The sequence below is a fragment of the Salvelinus namaycush genome, chromosome 21 (genome assembly GCF_016432855.1).
Source record: "Salvelinus namaycush isolate Seneca chromosome 21, SaNama_1.0, whole genome shotgun sequence".
NCBI classification, from domain to species: domain Eukaryota; kingdom Metazoa; phylum Chordata; class Actinopteri; order Salmoniformes; family Salmonidae; genus Salvelinus; species Salvelinus namaycush.
The window spans coordinates 36548798-36572982 of NC_052327.1; the positions used below are offsets into that span (position 1 = coordinate 36548798).

The 24185-nt window shown below is 44.1% G+C and overlaps 1 protein-coding gene across 2 annotated transcripts in view; it reads right to left on the reverse strand.

The window, feature by feature from the left end:
- The window catches only part of LOC120066717 (cystic fibrosis transmembrane conductance regulator-like), a 74590-nt gene that overhangs the window by 49827 nt on the left and 578 nt on the right, over positions 1-24185 (reverse strand). For both annotated transcript variants that reach the window (XM_039018177.1, XM_039018179.1), the window contains exons 2-9: positions 23415-23525; positions 20647-20758; positions 19538-19753; positions 19179-19268; positions 4565-4728; positions 3514-3639; positions 2460-2577; positions 2042-2170 (exon numbers count right to left, since the gene is read on the reverse strand). In XM_039018177.1, the coding sequence (XP_038874105.1) occupies positions 2042-2170; positions 2460-2577; positions 3514-3639; positions 4565-4728; positions 19179-19268; positions 19538-19753; positions 20647-20758; positions 23415-23525 (1066 nt within the window). The remainder of the gene's footprint in view (positions 1-2041; positions 2171-2459; positions 2578-3513; positions 3640-4564; positions 4729-19178; positions 19269-19537; positions 19754-20646; positions 20759-23414; positions 23526-24185) is intronic.

The window sequence follows — 24185 nt, forward strand, 5'->3', positions numbered from 1 at the left end:
CCTCCAGGGACAGTGCCATAGCCTTCAGGGACAGTGCCATAGCCTTCAGGGACAGTGCCATAGCCTTCAGGGAGAGTGCCATAACCTCCAGGGACAGTGTCATAACCTCCAGGGACAGTACCATAACCTCCAGGGACAGTGCCATAACCTCCAGGGACAGTGCCATAACCTCCAGGGACAGTGACATAGCCTTCAGGGACACTGACATAACCGTCGGGGACACTGACATAACCTTCAGGGACACTGACATAACCTTCAGGGACACTGACATAAACTTCAGGGACAGTGCCATAAACTTCAGGGACAGTGCCATAACCTTCAGGGACAGTGCCATAACCTTCAGGGACAGTGCCATAACCTTCAGGGACGCTGACATACAGTGGGGCAAAAAAGTATTTAGTCAGCCACCAATTAAGCCAGTACATGTCCAGGCCCGTCTGAAGTTTGCTAGAGAGCATTTGGATGATCCAGAAGAAGATTGGGAGAATGTCATATGGTCAGATGAAACCAAAATAGAACTTTTTGGTAAAAACTCAACTCATCGTGTTTGGAGGACAAAGAATGCTGAGTTGCATCCAAAGAACACCATACCTACTGTGAAGCATGGGGGTGGAAACATCATGCTTTGGGGCTGTTTTTCTGCAAAGGGACCAGGACGACTGATCCGTGTAAAGGAAAGAATGAATGGGGCCATGTATCGTGAGATTTTGAGTGAAAACCTCCTTCCATCAGCAAGGGCATTGAAGATGAAACGTGGCTGGGTCTTTCAGCATGACAATGATCCCAAACACACCGCCCGGGCAACGAAGGAGTGGCTTCGTAAGAAGCATTTCAAGGTCCTGGAGTGGCCTAGCCAGTCTCCAGATCTCAACCCCATAGAAAATCTTTGGAGGGAGTTGAAAGTCCGTGTTGCCCAGCAACAGCCCCAAAACATCACTGCTCTAGAGGAGATCTGCATGGAGGAATGGGCCAAAATACCAGCAACAGTGTGTGAAAACCTTGTGAAGACTTACAGAAAACATTTGACCTCTGTCATTGCCAACAAAGGGTATTTAACAAAGTATTGAGAAACTTTTGTTATTGACCAAATACTTATTTTCCACCATAATTTGCAAATAAATTCATAAAAAATCCTACAATGTGATTTTCTGGATTTCTTTTTCTCATTTTGTCTGTCATAGTTGAAGTGTACCTATGATGAAAATTACAGGCCTCTCTCATCTTTTTAAGTGGGAGAACTTGCACAATTGGTGGCTGACTAAATACTTTTTTGCCGCACTGTAGCCTTCAGGGACAGTGTCATAACCTTCAGGGACAATGCCATAACCTTCAGGGACACTGACATATCCTTCAGGGACACTGACATAACCTTCAGGGACACTGACATAACCTTCGGGGACACTGACATTACCTTCGGGGACACTGACAAAACAAGAGTTGACAATGACAAAAACAGAGTTGTCATCAACCTCTGTTAACAAGCACTCATTTCCCCTCCACTTCCTCAAGTCTGTACATTCCACATGCAAATGTACATTATATACATTATATACAGACTACAACATGACTACAACATGTGCTTCTCCAACCCAACTCCCAACTATTCCAGCCCTCTATCAGACTCTACCAAAGTTAAATTCCCACTTCGACGATGACCCAAAGTTCCAGCGTACTGTACCGCATCTGAATGGAACTTTGAAACCCCATCCATCCCTTTCCCTTCCCCCTGTCCTCCCCCCATCCCTTTCTCCACTCCCTGTCCTCCCCCCATCCCTTTCCCTTCCCCCTGTCCTCCCCCCATCCCTTTCCCAACTCCCTGTCCTCCCCCCATCCCTCTCCCTTCCCCCTGTCCTCCCCCCATCCCTTTCCCCACTCCCTGTCCTCCCCCCATCCCTCTCCCTTCCCCCTGTCCTCCCCCCATCCCTTTCCCCACTCCCTGTCCTCCCCCCATCCCTTTCCCCACTCCCTGTCCTCCCTCCATTCTTCTCCCACCCCCCATCGGTCTTTTCCTCCCATGCCCAAGTATGCATAACCGCCTCACCTCTATCTTTGTGACCAGCGCCAGGGTGTCGTACCACATCTGTATGGAGCCGGGCAGCTGTCTGGTGAGGGTCATACGGAGCACCATGAGGTAAGAGGCAGTGGTGAAGATACTTCTCAGGATGATGCCCTGGATAGACCCCATTCAGATTGTACTTTATTCATCCCCAATAGAAGTATTTCACAGATGTTTTACCTCATATTCATTATATCCAGCACAATACCAGTGTCTACGTATGTGAAAAGTGTGTGTTTTATAGTAAAACAGATAAGAAAAGGTATTTTATTAATCCCCAAGGGGAAACTATTTTGTCATTCTTTGTCAACAAAACAAACACAAAACAAATACTCACAACATCAAAAACATCATAAGTCAATTAGATTTTAAATAAATATATATAGACCAGTGGGGAAAGTACCTTGCTGAGGGCGTGGGGCACGATAGCTGACACAATGACTAGGATGGCAGAGAAGAAGTAGGAGGCGCTGTAGAAGTACCGCAGAGAACCAATCTTCCTCGTCAGCGTCATCTCATCCCTGGGAGGGGGGAGAGAGGAGAGGTGGGGGGGTGGGGGACCATATTTACGTCACAGTCTGCCTAGACAAGGTTACAAGATGTCCTGTCACGTACTTGACGGCATAAATGGGTGGACAAACAGCCACAGGGAAATGTCATTCTGGATTTAGCCCCACATTCTCCCAAATCAGACAGGGATTAAACATTGAACATTGGCAATTTACTCAAGGACTGTATAACCAAAAAACATAACACATCAAGGATGGAGCTCTCCATTGATTGACTGGACTACACACTGCAGGATTGTTGCTCTGATTGGCTTTGTTTGTGAAAGTCATGTGTTATGATCATAGAGCGCAATTAATGCTTCCTTTGAGCTTTGAGTCATATTTAAAGGAATTGAAGCGAAATTATCTTGATGGGAATCTCATTAATGAGAGTCAAAGATCATCTATCTAAACTAACAGTTTTTAGTTCCAAGAAGATCTTAGATGGATGGGTTATTGTTGCTAACATGACTTGTCACGTCAGAGTATTACAACAGAGTCAAAGCATGACCACTTTCCCTATAGCTCTGGGATTGTTGCCTTGAACATTTAAGCAATAAGGCACGGGGGGGTGTGGTATATGGCCAATATACCACGGCTAAGGGCTGTTCTTAGGCAAGACGCATCGCGGAGTGCCTGGATACAGCCATTAGCCGAGGTATATTGGCCATATACCACAAACCCCTGAGGTGCCTTATTGCTATTATAAACGGGTCACCAACGTAATTACAGCAGTAAAAATAAATGTTTTGTCATACCCATGGTATACGGTCTGATATACAATGGCTGTCAGCCAATCAGTATTCAGGGCTGGAACCACCCAGTGGTTAATGCTTGTAAGATCACTTGTCTCTGTTTATGTACAGTATTAGGTTATAGATAGGTCATGGAGTGTTTTGTGTGTCTTACTGTCTGATGTTCTTGATGATGGTCTCCATCACCTCCTCCCAGCCGTAGGCCTTCACTGAGTGGATGTTCTCTACGATCTCTGAGGTCAGAGCCAGACGCCTGCTGATTAACCCTGCTCTTTTCTGCCTGATCATAGGACCCCCCCCCCCACACACACAGACAGACACACACACACAGACAGACACACACACACAAACAAACATATTAGACTCACGTACGCACACACACACACACACACACACACACACACACACACACACACACACACACACACACACACACACACACACACACACACACACACACACAGAATAAGACACACAGGAAGAAGTGGGGGAGGGATAAAGGGGGGGAAGAAGTGGGGGGGTGACATCTACCCTCTTTCTTTCTACCTGTCCTTGTTCCGTATGTCTTGTTTTGTAATATTTGTTTTGTACCCAGAACTCTGGGTCTTTTTGTTTCTGTCTGCTCTTTTATGTTTAGATAAGAATTGTATACCTGTCTTTTATACCTATACACCATTCTTGTGTGTGTTCAAAAAAAATATAAAATTAAAATAAAATAAAAAATGAATAAGACACACACACACACAGAATAAGACACACACACCATATTGATACAATTAATGAGACTTTTCAACTTCAGAGAGATGGCTGAGAACATAAACATCAAGACTTAACAGGTTTGGATGTTAATTAACAAGATGTATTTCTGGATCAAAGAGTTTTGTGTGGAACAGTGAAAGTTGTGCCCGTCTGAATAGGCAGTGTTTCCCACTTTGTTGACATTTCTCACAGACCTGTTCTGTTCATGCCGTTCTGTTCTATGTGGGTAAGATGAGATCAGTGGCGGAGATCAGAGCTACCTGTCCGACCCATCTAGAGGGCACAGTGTGTGTGTGTGTGTGTGTGTGTGTGTGTGTGTGTGTGTGTGTGTGTGTGTGTGTGTGTGTGTGTGTGTGTGTGTGTGTGTGTGTGTGTGTGTGTGTGTGTGTGTGTTGTGTGTGTGTGTGTGTGTGTGTGTGTGAACCCCTGTACAGTCCAGTACCCACCTGTGAGGCCCCATCTTCTGAGAGAGGCAGGCCTGTATGATGCCCAGCAGGGTGAGGGCAGCCAAGGCACAGAAACCATTCACCTCGATCAGCTCCCAGATCAACCCCACACACAGGATGCACTGCAGAGGGGTGATCCACACAAAGTGTGCCAGGCCAAGACTCTGCAACACACATACACATGAATGTATGAAGAGAAGACACACGCAGTAACATGTATATGTACACAGAACACACTCACACACACACACACACACACACACACACACACACACACACACACACACACACACACACACACACACACACACACACACACACACACACACACACACACACACACACACACACACACACACACACAAGCACAACCACAACAAAAATAAATATGTAAAGACAAATCTACAATACATATTTTACACCATGGGTCTTTAACCCTCCTAGGCAAATCGGCAACCCAGGGACCCCATAATACATTAGCAAAAAAACTTTTTTACACATGTTGTTTTACAATCAGGTGAATGATAATGGCAAAGAGAAGTAATCAACATTTTCAAATGAATAGATTTGGTACATAGTTTTTAATAATTTTGACCTCCCCACATTATAATTGGAAGAGGAAGTGTAAACTCTTATATATCCTATTAGCTAGAAAGGTAACTCCAAACACATTTTCACTAAAAGCAGCAGTTAAGCTGGTTAAACAAAGGTTAGCCATGTGTTGGCAAAAATGTATGTCCAATTCAGGAAAGCTTACCAGCAGCCAGCGGCACTTGCCACACTGGTCAACTATTCACAGGTGCTTTTTCTACGCCTATGTCAGATACTTCAGTGAGTGTAATTAGCTTTAATAAGTGTAATTAGCTCCAGTGAGTGTAATTAGCTCCAGTGATTGTAATTATCTCTAGTGAGTGTAATTAGCTCTAGTGAGTGTAATTAACTCCAGTGAGTGTAATTAGCGCTAGTAAGTGTAATTAACTCCAGTGAGTGTAATTAGCTCCAGTGAGTGTAACTAGCGCCAGTGAGTATAACTAGCTCCAGTGAGTGTAACTAGCTCCAGTGAGTATAATTAGCTCCAGTTAGTGTAATTAGCTCCAGTGGGTGTAATTAGCTCCAGTGAGTGTAATTAGCTCCAGTGACTGTAATTAGCTCCAGTGAGTGTAACTAGCGCCAGTGAGTGTAACTAGTTCCAGTGAGTGTAACTAGCTCCAGTGAGTGTAATTAGTTCCAGTGAGTGTAATTAGCTCCAGTGACAGTAACTAGCTCCAGTGAGTGTAATTAGCTCCAGTGACTGTAATTAGCTCTAGTGAGTGTAATTTGCACTAGTGAGTGTAATTAGCACCAGTGAGTGTAATTAGCCCCAGTGAGTGTAATTAGCTCCAGTGAGTGTAATTAGCTCCAGTGAGTGTAATTAGCTCTAGTGAGTGTAATTCGCTCCAGTGAGTGTAATTAGCTCCAGTGGGTGTAACTAGCTCCAGTGAGTGTAATTAGCTCCAGTGAGTGTAATTAGCTCCAGTGAGTGTAATCAGCTCCAGTGAGTGTAACTAGCTCCAGTGAGTGTAACTAGTTCCAGTGAGTGTAACTAGTTCCAGTGAGTGTAACTAGCTCTAGTGAGTGTAATTAGCTCCAGTGACTGTAATTAGCTCCAGTGAGTGTAACTAGCTCCAGTGAGTGTAATTAGCTCCAGTGAGTGTAATTAGTTTCAGTGAGTGTAACTAGCTCTAGTGAGTGTAATTAGCTCCAGTGAGTGTAATTAGTTCCAGTGAGTGTAATTAGCTCCAGTGAGTGTAACTAGCTCCAGTGAGTGTAATTAGCTCCAGTGAGTGTAATTAGCTCCAGTGAGTGTAACTAGCTCAATATTAGAAGTTAATAAATAAAGTTGACATCATTAGAGAGAAAATATTATCCTATTTTCTACTCTAGGTATGTAATACAATTTAGTTTATTCTGTTGCTGTTAGTGATATTCATGAAAACATTGAAATAATAAAATAAATAAAATAAAATAATGTATTTTCTTATTTTTTCCCGCACACCGCTGCAGATCACCAGTTGACCCCCTGCAGACCCCCGGTTGACCCCCTGCAGACCCCCTGTTGACCCCCTGCAGACCCCCAGTTGAATATCGCTGTTTAACACATTCCTTGAGAAGTGTGGAGAGACATACTGTAGGCTAAACTACATACTGTCAGTTAAACTACATACTGTCAGTTAAACAGCATACTGTCAGTTAAACTACATACTGTCAGTTAAACTACATACTGTCAGTTAAACTACATACTGTCAGTTAAACAGCATACTGTCAGTTAAACTACATAACGTCAGTTAAACAGCATACTGTCAGTTAAACTACATACTGTCAGTTAAACTACATACTGTCAGTTAAACAGCATACTGTCAGTTAAACTACATACTGTCAGTTAAACAGCATACTGTCAGTTAAACTACATACTGTCAGTTAAACAGCATACTGTCAGTTAAACTACATACTGTCAGTTAAACTACATACTGTCAGTTAAACTACATACTGTCAGTTAAACTACATACTGTCAGTTAAACTACATACTGTCAGTTAAACAGCATACTGTCAGTTATACTACATACTGTCAGTTAAACTACATACTGTCGGCTAAACTACATACTGTCAGTTAAACTACATAATGTCAGTTAAAATACATAATGTCAGTTAAACTACATACTGTCAGTTAAACTACATACTGTCAGTTATACTACATACTGTCGGTTAAACTACATACTGTCGGTTAAACTACATACTGTCAGTTAAACTACATACTGTTAGTTAAACTACATACTGTCGGTTAAACTACATACTGTCAGTTAAACTACATACTGTTAGTTAAACTACATACTGTCAGTTATACTACATACTGTCGGTTAAACTACATACTGTCAGTTAAACTACATACTGTCAGTTAAACTACATACTGTTAGTTAAACTACATACTGTCGGTTAAACTACATACTGTCAGTTAAACTACATACTGTTAGTTAAACTACATACTGTAAGTTAAACTACATACTGTCGGTTAAACTACATACTGTCAGTTAAACTACATACTGTCAGTTAAAATACATACTGTCAGTTAAACAGCATACTGTCAGTTAAACTACATACTGTCAGTTAAACAGCATACTGTCAGTTAAACTACATACTGTCAGTTAAACTACATACTGTCAGTTAAACTACATACTGTCAGTTAAACTACATACTGTCAGTTAAACTACATACTGTCAGTTAAACAGCATACTGTCAGTTATACTACATACTGTCAGTTAAACTACATACTGTCGGCTAAACTACATACTGTCAGTTAAACTACATAATGTCAGTTAAAATACATAATGTCAGTTAAACTACATACTGTCAGTTAAACTACATACTGTCAGTTATACTACATACTGTCGGTTAAACTACATACTGTCGGTTAAACTACATACTGTCAGTTAAACTACATACTGTTAGTTAAACTACATACTGTCGGTTAAACTACATACTGTCAGTTAAACTACATACTGTTAGTTAAACTACATACTGTCAGTTATACTACATACTGTCGGTTAAACTACATACTGTCGGTTAAACTACATACTGTCAGTTAAACTACATACTGTTAGTTAAACTACATACTGTCGGTTAAACTACATACTGTCAGTTAAACTACATACTGTTAGTTAAACTACATACTGTAAGTTAAACTACATACTGTCGGTTAAACTACATACTGTCAGTTAAACTACATACTGTCAGTTAAAATACATAACGTCAATTAAACTACATACTGTCAGTTAAACTACATACTGTTAGTTAAACTACATACTGTCAGTTAAACTACATACTGTCAGTTAAACAGCATACTGTCAGTTAAACTACATACTGTCAGTTAAACTACATACTGTCAGTTAAACTACATACTGTCAGTTAAACTACATACTGTCAGTTAAACAGCATACTGTCAGTTAAACTACATAACGTCAGTTAAACAGCATACTGTCAGTTAAACTACATACTGTCAGTTAAACTACATACTGTCAGTTAAACAGCATACTGTCAGTTAAACTACATACTGTCAGTTAAACAGCATACTGTCAGTTAAACTACATACTGTCAGTTAAACAGCATACTGTCAGTTAAACTACATACTGTCAGTTAAACTACATACTGTCAGTTAAACTACATACTGTCAGTTAAACAGCATACTGTCAGTTAAACTACATACTGTCAGTTAAACTACATACTGTCAGTTAAACTACATACTGTCAGTTAAACAGCATACTGTCAGTTATACTACATACTGTCAGTTAAACTACATACTGTCGGCTAAACTACATAATGTCAGTTAAAATACATAATGTCAGTTAAACTACATACTGTCAGTTAAACTACATACTGTCAGTTATACTACATACTGTCGGTTAAACTACATACTGTCAGTTAAACTACATACTGTTAGTTAAACTACATACTGTCAGTTAAACTACATACTGTTAGTTAAACTACATACTGTCAGTTAAACTACATACTGTCGGCTAAACTACATACTGTCAGTTAAACTACATACTGTCAGTTAAAATACATAACGTCAGTTAAACAGCATACTGTCAGTTAAACTACATACTGTCAGTTAAACTACATACTGTCAGTTAAACTACATACTGTCAGTTAAACTACATAACGTCAGTTAAACAGCATACTGTCAGTTAAATTACATACTGTCAGTTAAACAGCATACTGTCAGTTAAACTACATACTGTCAGTTAAACAGCATACTGTCAGTTAAACTACATACTGTCAGTTAAACAGCATACTGTCAGTTAAACTACATAACGTCAGTTAAACTACATACTGTCAGTTAAACTACATACTGTCAGTTAAACTACATACTGTCATTTAAACTACATACTGTCAGTTAAACTACATACTGTCAGTTAAACTACATACTGTCATTTAAACTACATACTGTCAGTTAAACTACATACTGTCAGTTAAACTACATACTGTTAGTTAAACTACATACTGTCAGTTAAACTACATACTGTTAGTTAAACTACATACTGTCAGTTAAACAGCATACTGTCAGTTAAACTACATACTGTCAGTTATACTACATACTGTCGGTTAAACTACATACTGTCAGTTAAACTACATACTGTCAGTTAAACTACATACTGTCAGTTAAACAGCATACTGTCAGTTAAACTACATACTGTCAGTTAAACAGCATACTGTCAGTTAAACTACATACTGTCAGTTAAACAGCATACTGTCAGTTAAACTACATACTGTCAGTTAAACTACATACTGTCAGTTAAACCTCATACTGTCAGTTAAACTACATACTGTCAGTTAAACTACATACTGTCAGTTAAACTACATACTGTCAGTTAAACAGCATACTGTCAGTTATACTACATACTGTCAGTTAAACTACATACTGTCGGCTAAACTACATACTCTCAGTTAAACTACATAATGTCAGTTAAAATACATAATGTCAGTTAAACTACATACTGTCAGTTAAACTACATACTGTCAGTTATACTACATACTGTCGGTTAAACTACATACTGTCGGTAAAACTACATACTGTCAGTTAAACTACATACTGTCAGTTAAACTACATACTGTCAGTTAAACTACATACTGTCAGTTAAACTACATACTGTCAGTTAAACTACATACTGTCAGTTAAACTACACAACGTCAGTTAAACAGCATACTGTCAGTTAAACTACATACTGTCAGTTAAACAGCATACTGTCAGTTAAACTACATAACGTCAGTTAAACTACATACTGTCAGTTAAACTACATACTGTCAGTTAAACTACATACTGTTAGTTAAACTACATACTGTCAGTTAAACAGCATACTGTCAGTTAAACTACATACTGTCGGTTATACTACATACTGTCGGTTAAACTACATACTGTCGGTTAAACTACATACTGTCAGTTAAACTACATACTGTCAGTTAAACTACATACTGTCAGTTAAACTACATACTGTCAGTTAAACCACATACTGTCAGTTAAATCACATACTGTCAGTTAAATCACATACTGTCAGTTAAACTACATACTGTCAGTTAAACTACATACTGTCAGTTAAACAGCATACTGTCAGTTAAATTACATACTGTTAGTTAAATTAAATACTGTCAGTTAAAATACATACATAAAATATATACAGTAGCGAGGCTATAAAAGTAGCGAGGCTACATACAGACACAGGTTAGTCAGGCTGATTGAGGTAGTATGTACATGTAGAAATGGTTAAAGTGACTATGCATATATGATGAACAGAGAGTAGCAGTAGCGTAAAAGAGGGGTTGGCGGGTGGTGGGTGGCGGGTGGCGGGTGGCGGGACACAATGCAGATAGCCCGGTTAGCCAATGTGCGGGAGCACTGGTATTGAAGTAGTATTTACATGAATGTATAGTTAAAGTGACTATGCATATATGATAAACAGAGAGTAGCAGCAACATAAAAGAGGGGTTGGGGGGGGGCGGCAAACAATGCAAATAGTCTGGGTAGCCATTTGATTACCTGTTCAGGAGTCTTATGGCTTGGGGGAAAAAACTGTTGAGAATACTTTTTGTCCTAGACTTGGCACTCCGGTACCGCTTGCCATGCGGTGGTAGAGAGAACAGTCTATGACTGGGGTGGCTGGGGTCTTTGACAATTTTTAGGGCCTTACTCTGACACCGCCTGGTGTAGAGGTCCTGGATGGCAGGCAGCTTAGCCCCAGTGATGTACTGGGCCGTACGCACTACCCTCTGTAGTGCCTTGCGGTTGGAGGCCGAGCAATTGCCGTACCAGGCAGTGATGCAACCAGTCAGGATGCTCTCGATGTTGCAGCTGTAGAACCTTTTGAGGATCTTAGGAACAATGCCAAATCTTTTTAGTTTCCTGAGGGGGAATAGGCTTTGTCGTGCCCTCTTCACGACTGTCTTGGTGTGCTTTGAACCATTCTAGTTTGTTTTGATGTGGACACCAAGGAACTTGAAGCTCTCAACCTGCTCCACTGCAGCCCCGTCGATGAGAATGGGGGCATGCTCGGTCCTCCTTTTCCTGTAGTCCACAATCATCTCCTTAGTCTTGGTTACGTTGAGGGATAGGTTGTTATTCTGGCACCACATGGCCAGGTCTCTCACCTCCTCCCTATAGGCTGTCTCGTCGTTTTCGGTGATCAGGCCTACCACTGTTGTGTCGTCTGCAAACTTAATGATGGTGTTGGAGTCGTGCCTGGCCATGCAGTCGTGGGTGAACAGGGAGTACAGGAGGGGACTGAGCAGGCACCCCTGGGGAGATCCAGTGTTGAGGATCAGTGTGGCAGATGTGTTGCTACCTACCCTCACCACCTGGGGGCGGCCCGTCAGGAAGTCCAGGATCCAGTTGCAGAGGGAGGTGTTTAGTCCCTGGATCCTTAACTTAGTGATGAGCTTTGAGGGTACTATGGTGTTGAAGTCAATTAATAGCATTCTCACATAAGTGTTCCTTTTGTCCAGGTGGGAAAGGGCAGTGTGGAGTGCAATAGAGATTGCATCATCTGTTTGGGCGGTATGCAAATTGGAGTGGGTCTAGGGTTTCTGGGATAATGGTGTTGATGTGAGCGATTACCAGCCTTTCAAAGCACTTCATGACTACGGACGTGAGTGCTACGGGTCTGTAGTCATTTAGGCAGGTTGCCTTTGTGTTCTTGGGCACAGGGACTATGGTGGTCTGCTTGAAACATGTTGGTATTACAGACTCAATCAGGGACATGTTGAAAATGTCAGTGAAAACACCTGCCAGTTGGTCAGCACATGCCCGGAGCACACGTCCTGGTAATCCATCTGGCCCCGCATGATCACACAGTGTGATCACACAGTCGTCCGGAACTGCTGATGCTCTCATGCATGCCTCAGTGTTGCTTGTCTCGACGCGTGCATAGAAGTGATTTAGCTCGTCTGGTAGGCTCGTGTCACAGGGCAGCTCGCGGCTGTGCTTCCGTTTGTAGTCTGTAATAGTTTGCAAGCCCTGCCACATAAGATGAGCGTCGGAGCCGGTGTAGTATGATTCAATCTTAGCCCTGTATTGACGCTTTGCCTGTTTGATGGTTCGTCGCAGGGCATAGCAGGATTTCTTGTAAGCTTCCGGGTTAGAGTCCCGCACCTTGAAAGCGGCAGCTCTACCCTTTAGCTTAGTGCGAATGTTGCCTGTAATCCATGGCTTCTGGTTGGGGTATGTACGTACAGCCACTGTGGGGACGACGTCCTCCTCGATGCACTTATTGATAAATCCAGTGACTGATGGGGTGTACTCCTCAATGCCATCGGAAGAATCCCGGAACATGTTCCAGTCTATGATAGCAAAACAGTCCTGTAGTTTAGCATCTGCTTCATCTGACCACTTTTTTATAGACCGAGTCACTGGTGCTTCCTGCTTTAATTTTTGCTTGTAAGCAGGAATCAGGAGGGTAGAATTGTGGTCGGATTTACCAAATGTAGGGCGAGGGATAGCTTTGTACGCGTCTCTGTGTGTGGAGTACAGGTGATATAGAATTTATTTCCCTCTGGTTGCACATTTAACATGTTGATAGAAATTTGGTAGTTCTGATTTAAGTTTCCCTGCATTAAAGTCTCCGGCCACTAGGAGCGCCGCCTCTGGGTGAGTGGTTTCCTATTTCCCTATTTCTTTATACCGCTATCGAATTATTGTCTTAGTGCCAGCTTCTGTCTGTGGTGGTAAATAAACAGCCACGAAAAGTATAGCTGAAAACTCTCTAGGCAAGTAGTGTGGCCTGCAGTTTATCACAATATACTCTACTTCAGGTGAGCAAAATCTAGAGACTGCCTTAGATTTCGTGCACCAGCTGTTGTTTACAAATATGCACAGACCGCCCCCCCTTGTCTTACCGGAGTGTGCTGTTCTATCTTGCTGGTGCAGCGTATATCCCGCTAGCTGATTATCCATGTCATCATTCAGCCACAATTTCGTGAAACATAGGATATTACAGTTTTTGATGTCCCGTTGGTAGGTAATAGTCGTGGTCGTACCTCGTCTAATTTATTGTCCAATGATTGCACGTTGGCGAGTAGTATTGACGGTAACGGCAGCTTTCCCACTCGCCTTCTGCGGGTCCTCACAAGCCATCGGCTCTTTGTCCCCTGTACCTGCGTCTCTGTACCTGCATCGCTTCCTCTTGCAAATAACAGGGATGTGGGCCCTGTCGGGTGTTTGGAGAACGTCCTGTGTGTTCTGCTTGTTGTAGAAAAAGTCTTTGTCTAGTCCGAGGTGAGTGATCGTTGTCATGATATCCAGAAGCTCTTTTTTGCCGTAAGATATGGTTGCAGAAACATTATGTACAAAATAAGTTACGAATAACGCAAGAAAAAAACACATAATAGCACAATTGGTTGGGTGCCCGTAAAACTGCTGCCATTTCTTCCGGCGCCATTTGAACTATATAGGCCTAGGTCTATATATTATTTTTTACCTAAGCCTTTATGTGTTTTACATTTTTCCTAATTGTAGGCTACTAGAGAAAATGATGCTAAATGGGCATAAACAAAGAACAGCACTGTAGCTGATCAATGTGAAGGTTAACTTTATTATACAACAATTTTTGGTTTGGCTAATCTGGGAACTTGGTGAAATAATGTTCAGAGAATCCATGTTGGCAATTTGGTGAAATTATTCCTTTTCTAAATATTCAATATGATTCCCAAGGATTGATGTAGAGCAAGTGTGAAAATCTAAACGTTTGAATGGCTTTTTCTTCTAAATTGGCAGCATTACTTCCCCATGTTTCCTCTAACTGTCACGTTCCTGACCGGTTTTCTGTTATTTTGTATGTGTTTGACGGTCAGGGCGTGAGTTTGGGTGGGTAGTCTATGTTATGTGTTTCTATGTTTGTTAAAGGGTGACCTGATATGGTTCTCAATTAGAGGCAGGTGGTTTTCATTTCCTCTGATTGAGAGCCATATTAAGGTAGGTGTTTTCACATTGATTGTTGTGGGTGGTTGTCTTCCGTGTCTGTGTCTGCGCACCACACGGGACTGTTTCGGTTTGTTCGTTCGTTCGTTTTGTTGTAGCCTGTACCTGTTCGTGCGTTCTTCGTGTTTCATGTAAGTTCTCTGAGTTCAGGTCTGTCTACGTTTTCGTTTTGTTATTTTGTAATCATTTCAAGTGTTCTTCGTGTTTTAGTCTTCGTCTGTAAATAAATCATTATGTATTCACAACCCGCTGCATTTTGGTCCTCCGATCCTTCTCTCCTCTCCTCGTCCGAGGAGGAGGAAGATCTAGACACCCGTTACAGAACCACCCACCAACCTAGGACCAAGCGACGGGGGAGAGCGCAACAAAATAACCAGGACTCGTGGAAATGGGAGGATGTTTTGGACGGCAAGGGTTGCTACACATGGGAGGAGATCCTGGCTGGAAGAGATCGCCTCCCATGGGAACAGCTGGAGGCGATTAGGAGAGCAGAGGCAACCGGAGAGAGGAACCGGAGTTATGAGGGTACGCGACTAGCAAGGAAGCCTGTAAGTAAACCCCAAAAATTTCTTGGGGGGGGGGCTAGAAGGGAGAGTGGCGAAGTCAGGTAGGAGACCTGCGCCCACTCCCTGTACTTACCGTGGAGAGCGAGAGTACGGGCAGACACCATGTTACGCAGTAGAGCGCATGGTGTCTCCTGTACGTGTGCACAGCCCGGTGCGGTACATACCAGCTCCTCGTATCGGCCGGGCTAGATTGAGTATTGAGCCGGATGTCATGAAGCCGGCCCTACATATCTGGCCACCAGTACGTCTCCTCGGGCCGGCTTACATGGCACCAGCCTTACGCATGGTGTCCCCGGTTCGCCTACATAGCCCGGTGCGGGTTATTCCACCTCCCCGCACTGGTCGGGCGACGGGGAGCATACAACCGGGTAAGGTTGGGCAGGCTCAGTGCTCAAGGGAGCCAGTACGCCTGCACGGTCCGGTATTTCCGGCGCCACCTCCCCGCTCCAGACCAGTACCACCAGTGCCTACACCACGCACCAGGCTTCCAGTGCGTCTCCAGAGCCCTGTTCCTCCTCCACGCACTCTCCCTGTGGTGCGTGTCTCCAGCCCAGTACCTCCAGTTCCGGCACCACGCACCAAGCCTCATGTGCGTATCCAGAGCCCTGTACGCACTGATCTTTCTCCCCACACTCGTTCTGAGGTGCGTGCCCTCAGCCCGGTACCACCAGTCCCGGTACCACGCACCAGTCCTATAGTGCGCTTTGAGAACTCAGTGTGTCCTGTTCCCGCTCCCCGCACTAGCCTTGAGGTGCGTGTCTCCAGTCCGGTACCACCAGTTCCGGCACCACGCACCAAGCCTCAGGTGCGTCTCCAGAGCCCTGTACACACTGTTCCTTCTCCCCGTACTCGTCCTGATGTGCGTGCCCTCAGCCCGGTGCCACCAGTGCCGGTACCACGCACCAGGTCCATAGTGCGTTTTGAGAGTCCAGTGTGCCCTGTCCCTGCTCCCCGCACTAGCCTGAAGGTGCGTGTCCTTAGCCCGGTGCCTCCAGTTCCGGCACCACGCACCAGGCCTACAGTGCGCCTCATCCGGCCAGAGCCATCCGTCTCCCCAGTGCCATCTGAGCCATCCGTCTCCCCAGCGCCATCTGAGCCATCCGTCTCCCCAGCGCCATCTGAGCCATCCGTCTGCCCAGTGCCGTCTGAGCCATCCGTCTGTCCCGAGCCATTAGAGCCGCCCGTCTGTCCCGAGCCGTCAGAGCCGTTAGTCAGTCAGGAGCCGCTAGAGCCATTCGTCAGTCAGGATCTGCCAGAGCCGCCAACCAGACAGGATCTGCCAGAGCCGCCAACCAGACAGGATCTGCCAGAGCCGCCAACCAGACAGGATCTGCCAGAGCCGCCAACCAGACAGGATCTGCCAGAGCCGCCAACCAGACAGGATCTGCCAGAGCCGTCAGCGAGCCATGAGCGTCCAGAGCCGTCAGCCAGCCATGAGCGTCCAGAGCCGTCAGCCAGCCATGAGCGTCCAGAGCCGTCAGCGAGCCATGAGCGTCCAGAGCCGTCAGCGAGCCATGAGCGTCCAGAGCCGTCAGCGAGCCATGAGCGTCCAGAGCCGTCAGCCAGCCATGAGCGTCCAGAGCCGTCAGCCAGCCATGAGCGTCCAGAGCCGTCAGCCAGCCATGAGCGTCCAGAGCCGTCAGCGAGCCATGAGCGTCCAGAGCCGTCAGCGAGCCATGAGCGTCCAGAGCCGTCAGCGAGCCATGAGCGTCCAGAGCCGTCAGCGAGCCATGAGCGTCCAGAGCCGTCAGCCAGCCATGAGCGTCCAGAGCCGTCAGCCAGCCATGAGCGTCCAGAGCCGTCAGCCAGCCATGAGCGTCCAGAGCCGTCAGCCAGCCATGAGCGTCCAGAGCCGTCAGCCAGCCATGAGCGTCCAGAGCCGTCAGCTAGCCATGAGCGTCCAGAGCCGTCAGCCAGTCATGAGCTGCCCCTCAGCCCAGAGCTGCCATTTATCCAGAACTGCCCCTCAGTCCAGAGCTGTCTCTCTGTCCGGAGCTGCCCTTCAGTCCGGAGTTGCCCCTCTATCCTGAGCTACCTCTCTATCCTGACCTACCTCTCTGTCCTGAGCTATCTCTCTGTCCTGAGCTACCTTATCCCGGTGCTGCCCCTTGTCTTAAGGTTACCATTTAAATTAAGTGGGTGTAATATGAGGTTGGTCATTCTAAGGGGGAGACGTAAGCTGGGATTGACTATGGTGGGGTGGGGACCTCGCCCAGAGCCTGAGCCACCACCGTGGTCAGACGCCCACCCAGACCCTCCCCTAGACTTTTGGTGGTGCGTTCGGAGTACGCACCTTGAGGGGGGGGTTATGTCACGTTCCTGACCGGTTTTCTGTTATTTTGTATGTGTTTGACGGTCAGGGCGTGAGTTTGGGTGGGTAGTCTATGTTATGTGTTTCTATGTTTGTTAAAGGGTGACCTGATATGGTTCTCAATTAGAGGCAGGTGGTTTTCATTTCCTCTGATTGAGAGCCATATTAAGGTAGGTGTTTTCACATTGATTGTTGTGGGTGGTTGTCTTCCGTGTCTGTGTCTGCGCACCACACGGGACTGTTTCGGTTTGTTCGTTCGTTCGTTTTGTTGTAGCCTGTACCTGTTCGTGCGTTCTTCGTGTTTCATGTAAGTTCTCTGAGTTCAGGTCTGTCTACGTTTTCGTTTTGTTATTTTGTAATCATTTCAAGTGTTCTTCGTGTTTTAGTCTTCGTCTGTAAATAAATCATTATGTATTCACAACCCGCTGCATTTTGGTCCTCCGATCCTTCTCTCCTCTCCTCGTCCGAGGAGGAGGAAGATCTAGACACCCGTTACACTAACGACAGTGTATGATACGCCATTTTGAAGATCTGAGTCTGTACCTTTATCCAATGTAAAACAACACAATTTCAAATTGTAGGACATAAGACTGAAAAGAGACGGTGGGTCACATATGTTGATGTTGGGGTGGTGCTGGAGATGATGAATATGAAGTTGAATAAAACAATACAATCTAACTGGCCTGCGCACATGTGAGATTTGTTTCAGAGTGCCCGAAATCAATTCAATTGTTAACCGTCTACCCCTTTATCCGAAAAGCCTAGATGGTAGGGCTTGGCAATGTAAACTAGTTGGTAGGGATAGCTTTGGGCTAAGCCACAAGAGAGGAGAAGAGAGAGCTTGGGAACAAGTGAGAGTTTGAAGCCACATCCAATCCAGGTGATAATTGCCTAGGAGCAGGTAGCAGAGTGTATTGACATTCAACACCCCTGCTCTAGGACTCCTAACGTTCAGCCTTCACTATCCTAGCTACGGCTAAATTACACACCCCTCTCATCCCATGTTGGCTTGACAAATGGCTGGCTTCACTTGTTTTCCACCACTGAGCACTGACATAGGACTCATGCCCAAGCCTAACCGGAGTGGAGAAATGTGCTTGGAGTGTGACTCACATTTTTTACGTCCTTCTCTCATTGACATCTGCATGATGTATGATTTTACAGGGAGGTCGGAGTTGCCTGGCTGCGTATGTATCTCGAGCTGGGATTCGGCCCATGCTGCAGTTTGTTTGTTACCACATAGTTCAATTGGGAGATATTCCTGGGAGCACAGCTAGAGTTGTGGTGTCTCAATTCGTAGAAAGCATAGCTTGGTGTTTGGATGACGATGCAACAATGATTCAAAGTAGTTGAGATTGCAAAATGTCATTCCTGCCCTTGACTACAGTATACTGGCCCAACCTGGCCCCTTCAACCTGGTCCCCTCATACCACCATGGCCACCTAACTATCCCCTAACTAACTGGCTCATTCAAATCCCCCACCTTTTCACCACTGAAACTTTTCCCCCATTGTCTTCTGACACGTTTCGTCACTCTTATGCAACGGTGAAGAAAATCACGCTTTCTGACATAAGACAATGCTCTTCTTGACATCATTGTTATAGAGGAGAATGCATTCTCAGTCGACTAACCTGGTAAACTGACAGTTAAAAAGTAGATTACTTAGGTCCTTAGTTCTCATCGAGATTATTGAGGTTGAGGTTAGGGTTAGTACAGCAGATGAGTTGGGTGGTTCTTACCTCATCCAGTTTGTTGAGGTGGGCTGACATCAGGCTGACCAGCTGACCTGTGCTGATCTTGTCCAGGACCCGGCTGGACAGCTTCAGAGTCTGAAGTGTCAAAGGTCAGGGGTTAGGACAGACACGGACAGACACAAAGGGTTAAAAAGCTGAAGCAGGAGAGGCTGCAGTGTGACACTAAGAGGGTGTGGCAGCCACACAGCCCGACCCTCACACAAGAGTCTGGCTACACTGAAGAGGGCAATGTAGATCTTCATGCCTGCCAAGGTGGTGGCATGCCAAAGATGTGCCCATACACACACCCACACCCTGCCCACACAAACACACACACCACCCCCCCCCCCCCCCCCCCCACACACCTTCTTATAGATGAGGCTGAAGAGAGCGATGCGTATCTGCATGCCCAGGTGGTGCAGTCCAAAGATGGCTGGCTGCAGGAGCAGGAAGCGAGCAGTGAAGAGAAGACAGAGACCCAGGGCTAGGTAGTAACCCTGCTCCCGCTCAGGGGCATGGATGGGGTCAAACGAGCCGATTATACGACCCAGGAGCTGGGGCTGCACTGTCTTCGACGCCTCCTGTAAGAAAAGAGAAAAAAACAACATCCAGAGACGTTGATGTAAAGACTTCAGAATCTATCCTACAAAATACAATTTAGTGGCAGCTTGATATCATTGTCTTAATGATGTACCTTGCTGATACCTCTAGTCTTATTTACAATCAACTCTGAACTGAACTGATGGGCATTCCTAGAAGGTTCCACGGGGTACACCCCACACCACTAGGTTACGCAAGACCTGCTACTGACGTCAGCTTCCTCTCCAAGCCGGGGACACTGGGATACTCACACTGCAGTGACACATGCATCTTCTCAATACTCTGGTCATGCCACTAATTCACTAGTAAGTAACACACACGTACAGGACAGAACAGGCTAACAGCCAGCCTGGGTTGGGTTGAGGTCAGTTCCATTCCAGTTCCAACTCCCTCCATCAATTTAGGAAGTGAATTTGAACTCCTTGTCAACTCCTCATTGACAATAAATGGGCGCTTTTAAAAAAAAAATCTTTAATTGGAAATTTCCATTTCCCTCCTGAATTTAAATGGAATTGATCACACACACAACCCTAGCAATGGTATAACACGTCTGCTGTCACAATACATGACATGTTCTCATATGCGAGATATTGTCATGTGCGTATCACAGTATACTTAGGTGCTGGGTGAAATAACACTATAATAAGAACCAAACAGTGACCTACATTTTAAATACAAAGTGATTCATCATTTGGTATCGTACTAATAAAGTATGGAGGCTTTTTTGACAAACGTGGCAAACTCCGGTGCCCACAATGTGTGCAGGCTTTTGCTTCAGCCCAGCTCCAACACACATGATCAAATAGACTGTTAAACTGCAGCCTCTCCAGGTAACCGTTGGCCAACTGTGCTTTACGCGGAGAGATGGACTCACCCCAAAGTACAGCAGGATTCCGTAGAACACAAAAGGCCAGAGGAAACAACGGGAGAGTGCCCGCAAGAGCCGAGGCTTCTTCTTGGCCGATGCCACTTCTCGATCCCATTCTCTACACCAAGAACACAGACCAGAGGAGTTAGAAACTGTTCAAAAACACACACATTAGCTAACAGTAAAAGTAGGGGCACATTGTTCAGGGCACTGGTGTATAACCTGGGTGATTTGGTTAATTTATTAAACGGAGTGCAGAGACCTTAACAAACGAGGGAGAACAAGAGGAAAGAGAAAAAGATGACAACATTTATAAGAAAAATGGAGGAGGAAAAAAATGTGTGAGAGAGAAAGAGAGAGATTGAGAGAGAGAGATAGATAGAGACAGAGTGAGAGATTGAGAAAGAGAGACAGAGAAAGAGAGAGAGAAAGTGAGAGAGCGAGAGAGAGAGAGAGAGAGAGAGAGAGAGAGAGAGAGAGAGAGAGAGAGAGAGAGAGAGAAAGAGATTGAGAGTGAGAGAGACAGAGCAAGAGAGTGAGAGATTGAGAGAGAGAGATAGACAGAGAAAGAGAGAGAAACAGTGAGAGATTGAGAGAGAAAGAGAGACAGAGAAAGAGAGAGAAACAGTGAGAGATTGAGAGAGAAAGAGAGACAGAGAAAGAGAGAGAAACAGTGAGAGATTGAGAGAGAAAGAGAGACAGAGAAAGAGAGAGAAACAGTGAGAGATTGAGAGAGAAAGCGAGACAGAGAAAGAGAGAGAAACAGTGAGAGATTGAGAGAGAAAGAGAGACAGAGAAAGAGAGAGAAACAGTGAGAGACTGAGAGATTGAGAGAGAAAGAGAAAGAGAGAGAAACAGTGAGAGATTGAGAGAGAAAGAGAGACAGAGAAAGAGAGAGAAAGTGAGAGATTGAAAGAGAAAGAGAGACAGAGAAAGAGAGAGAAACAGTGAGAGATTGAGAGAGAAAGAGAGACAGAGAAAGAGAGAAAAACAGTGAGAGATTGAGAGAGAAAGAGAGACAGAGAAAGAGAGAGAAACAGTGAGAGATTGAGAGAGAAAGAGAGACAGAGAAAGAGAGAGAAACAGTGAGAGATTGAGAGAGAAAGAGAGACAGAGAAAGAGAGAGAAACAGTGAGAGATTGAGAGAAAGAGAGACAGAGAAAGAGAGAGAAACAGTGAGAGATTGAGAGAGAAAGAGAGACAGAGAAAGAGAGAGAAACAGTGAGAGATTGAGAGACAGAGAAAGAGAGTGTAAGAGAACACGTGTGCGCATCATAGATTGAGGGACCATACCAACCTGTTAATTCAATGTAAAGTTCAAATTCCCATGCAGCTACCAACAGTATTTGGCAGATTTAAAAAATGACCCGATCATTTATCACTCTCCGGGCATCTGGCCCTTTTAAAGGTCGACTTTAACACCCATTTAGAGGGCTGCTGGCACCCTTTACCGTGACGCTGCCCCTGCCCCCGCCCCATAGGGGCCCCCGCAGCAGGGTCATCATGGGGAAGGGTTGTGTTTGCATTGTTTCGGGGGCGAAAACACGGGCGGCATTTAACGGGTGGCCTAAGATCCTTCCCTTTTTTCTTTGTTCTTTCTACAATCCTCTCAAAGGTGTGACATTTACTTGCTCTTAAATAACGGGGACAGAGCGGAGAGGAGAGGGCACATACAGTGAGGGGAAAGGGAAAGGGGAGAGACTTAGAGAAAGAAAGGGACAGAGGGATTGGAGAGAAAGTGAGATTGAGAGAGATTACACAGATCCACAAAGAATTCGAAAACAAACCCAATTTTGATAAACTCCCATATCTACTGGGTGAAATTCCACAGTGTGCCATCACAGCAGCATGATTTGTGACCTGTTGCCACAAGAAAAGGGCAACCAGTGAAGAACAAACACCATTGTAAATACAACCCATATTTATGCTTATTTATTTCCCCTTGTGTACTTTAAACATTTGTACATTGTTACAACACTGTATATATACATAATATGACATTTGTAATGTCTTTATTGTTTTGAAAAATGTTTACTGTTAATTTTGATTGTTTATTTCATTTTTGTATATTATCTACCTCACTTGCTTTGGCAATGTTAACACATGTTTCCCATGCCAATAAAGCCCATTGAATTGAATTGAGAGGCGGACGTTAGAGAGAGAGAGCCCAGCCTGACTCATCCCGTCTCCAGTGTGTTTGTTTGGGACACGCTAAGGTTTATGTTTGTCTGTCCACTTCCAACGAAAAACCATCCCATATTTAAGTTTGGGGTTGTCTGTCTAGAATTTCCAGTTCCTTAGCTAATCATTGCAATCATTGGATGGGCGGTGGAATGGATGGGGGGTTATTACAGTAAATACACTTAAAGGGCAGTAAGAAACATGAATGATCAACTCTCACAACTCAACAAGACAACAACAAAGAAGGGACCAACAACAATGCCAACAGGAGCACTCAATTTGATATATTGATATAGCATGAGGCTAATCCTCTATCAAAATATGTTGTGTTCTATATCATTCATATGGCTGGAATCAAATGAATAACTATAAGACATAAGTACAAATAGGTTCTCTAAGTAGGCTACTGTATGTGCCTACATGTGTGTAATCCAATTAGTTTCTCATTTTGTATTTAGTAACTTCCAATGCCGCACACATCTGTGATTCTGATTTAGATTAAGAATAATAGTTATAAAATGGTTATATCAATTTAATATGAGTCCACCGTGCCTTACATTTTCATAAAGTGAGGCACTTTGGCTGATACAAACCTTTCTAGTCGTTCAGAAAGATTGTCTGCGAGATCAAAATATGGTGCTTTATAAACATCTGTCAACTCCAACTTCTTTCTGAAGCCCTTCCTCAACAGTGGAGATGTCCACCTGCAAAACAACCAAATGGGTATAGGAGGTTAGGTTGGTAATGAACTCCTATCACATTTCTCCACTCACACAAGCGAACACATTATCCCACTGAGCACAGACATCATTTCAAAGTCCTGTTTAAATTTACATTTGATGGAGTTATCAATTCATTATAATTCAACATTACTTTTTTTTAATTTTAATTTTAATATCGCCATGTCGTTGGATTTTGCAAATCCAATCAGTTTTCCACGTTGATTTAACCTTATTTTAAAATGACATGTAAACAACGTTGATTCAACCAGTTTTTGCAGTGGGAAACTCACAACAAGTGAGTAGCTATACAGCGTGTATAGAATATAGAATATAGCCTACTTCTGAGGTACCTACATAGATCAATGTCCTCCGAAGTTGACCACAGATAAATGTATAAATTAATTAAACAAACGCCCAGTCATATCTATAGGGTGACAAAATCAAACAGCAAGCAAATAGCAGAGTGTATGTAGCTGGAGGATTAGGCCTACTACATCTTAGATAGCTATATAGATAGTTAAAAGATAGCTGAATATCTATTTGTTTAAAAAATATATAGGCAATCCTGAGTAGACTATGTGCATTATAATGAGTTTTGGGATGACATGGGCTTTTCTAATGTCAGGAAGCGTGTGGTGAGTA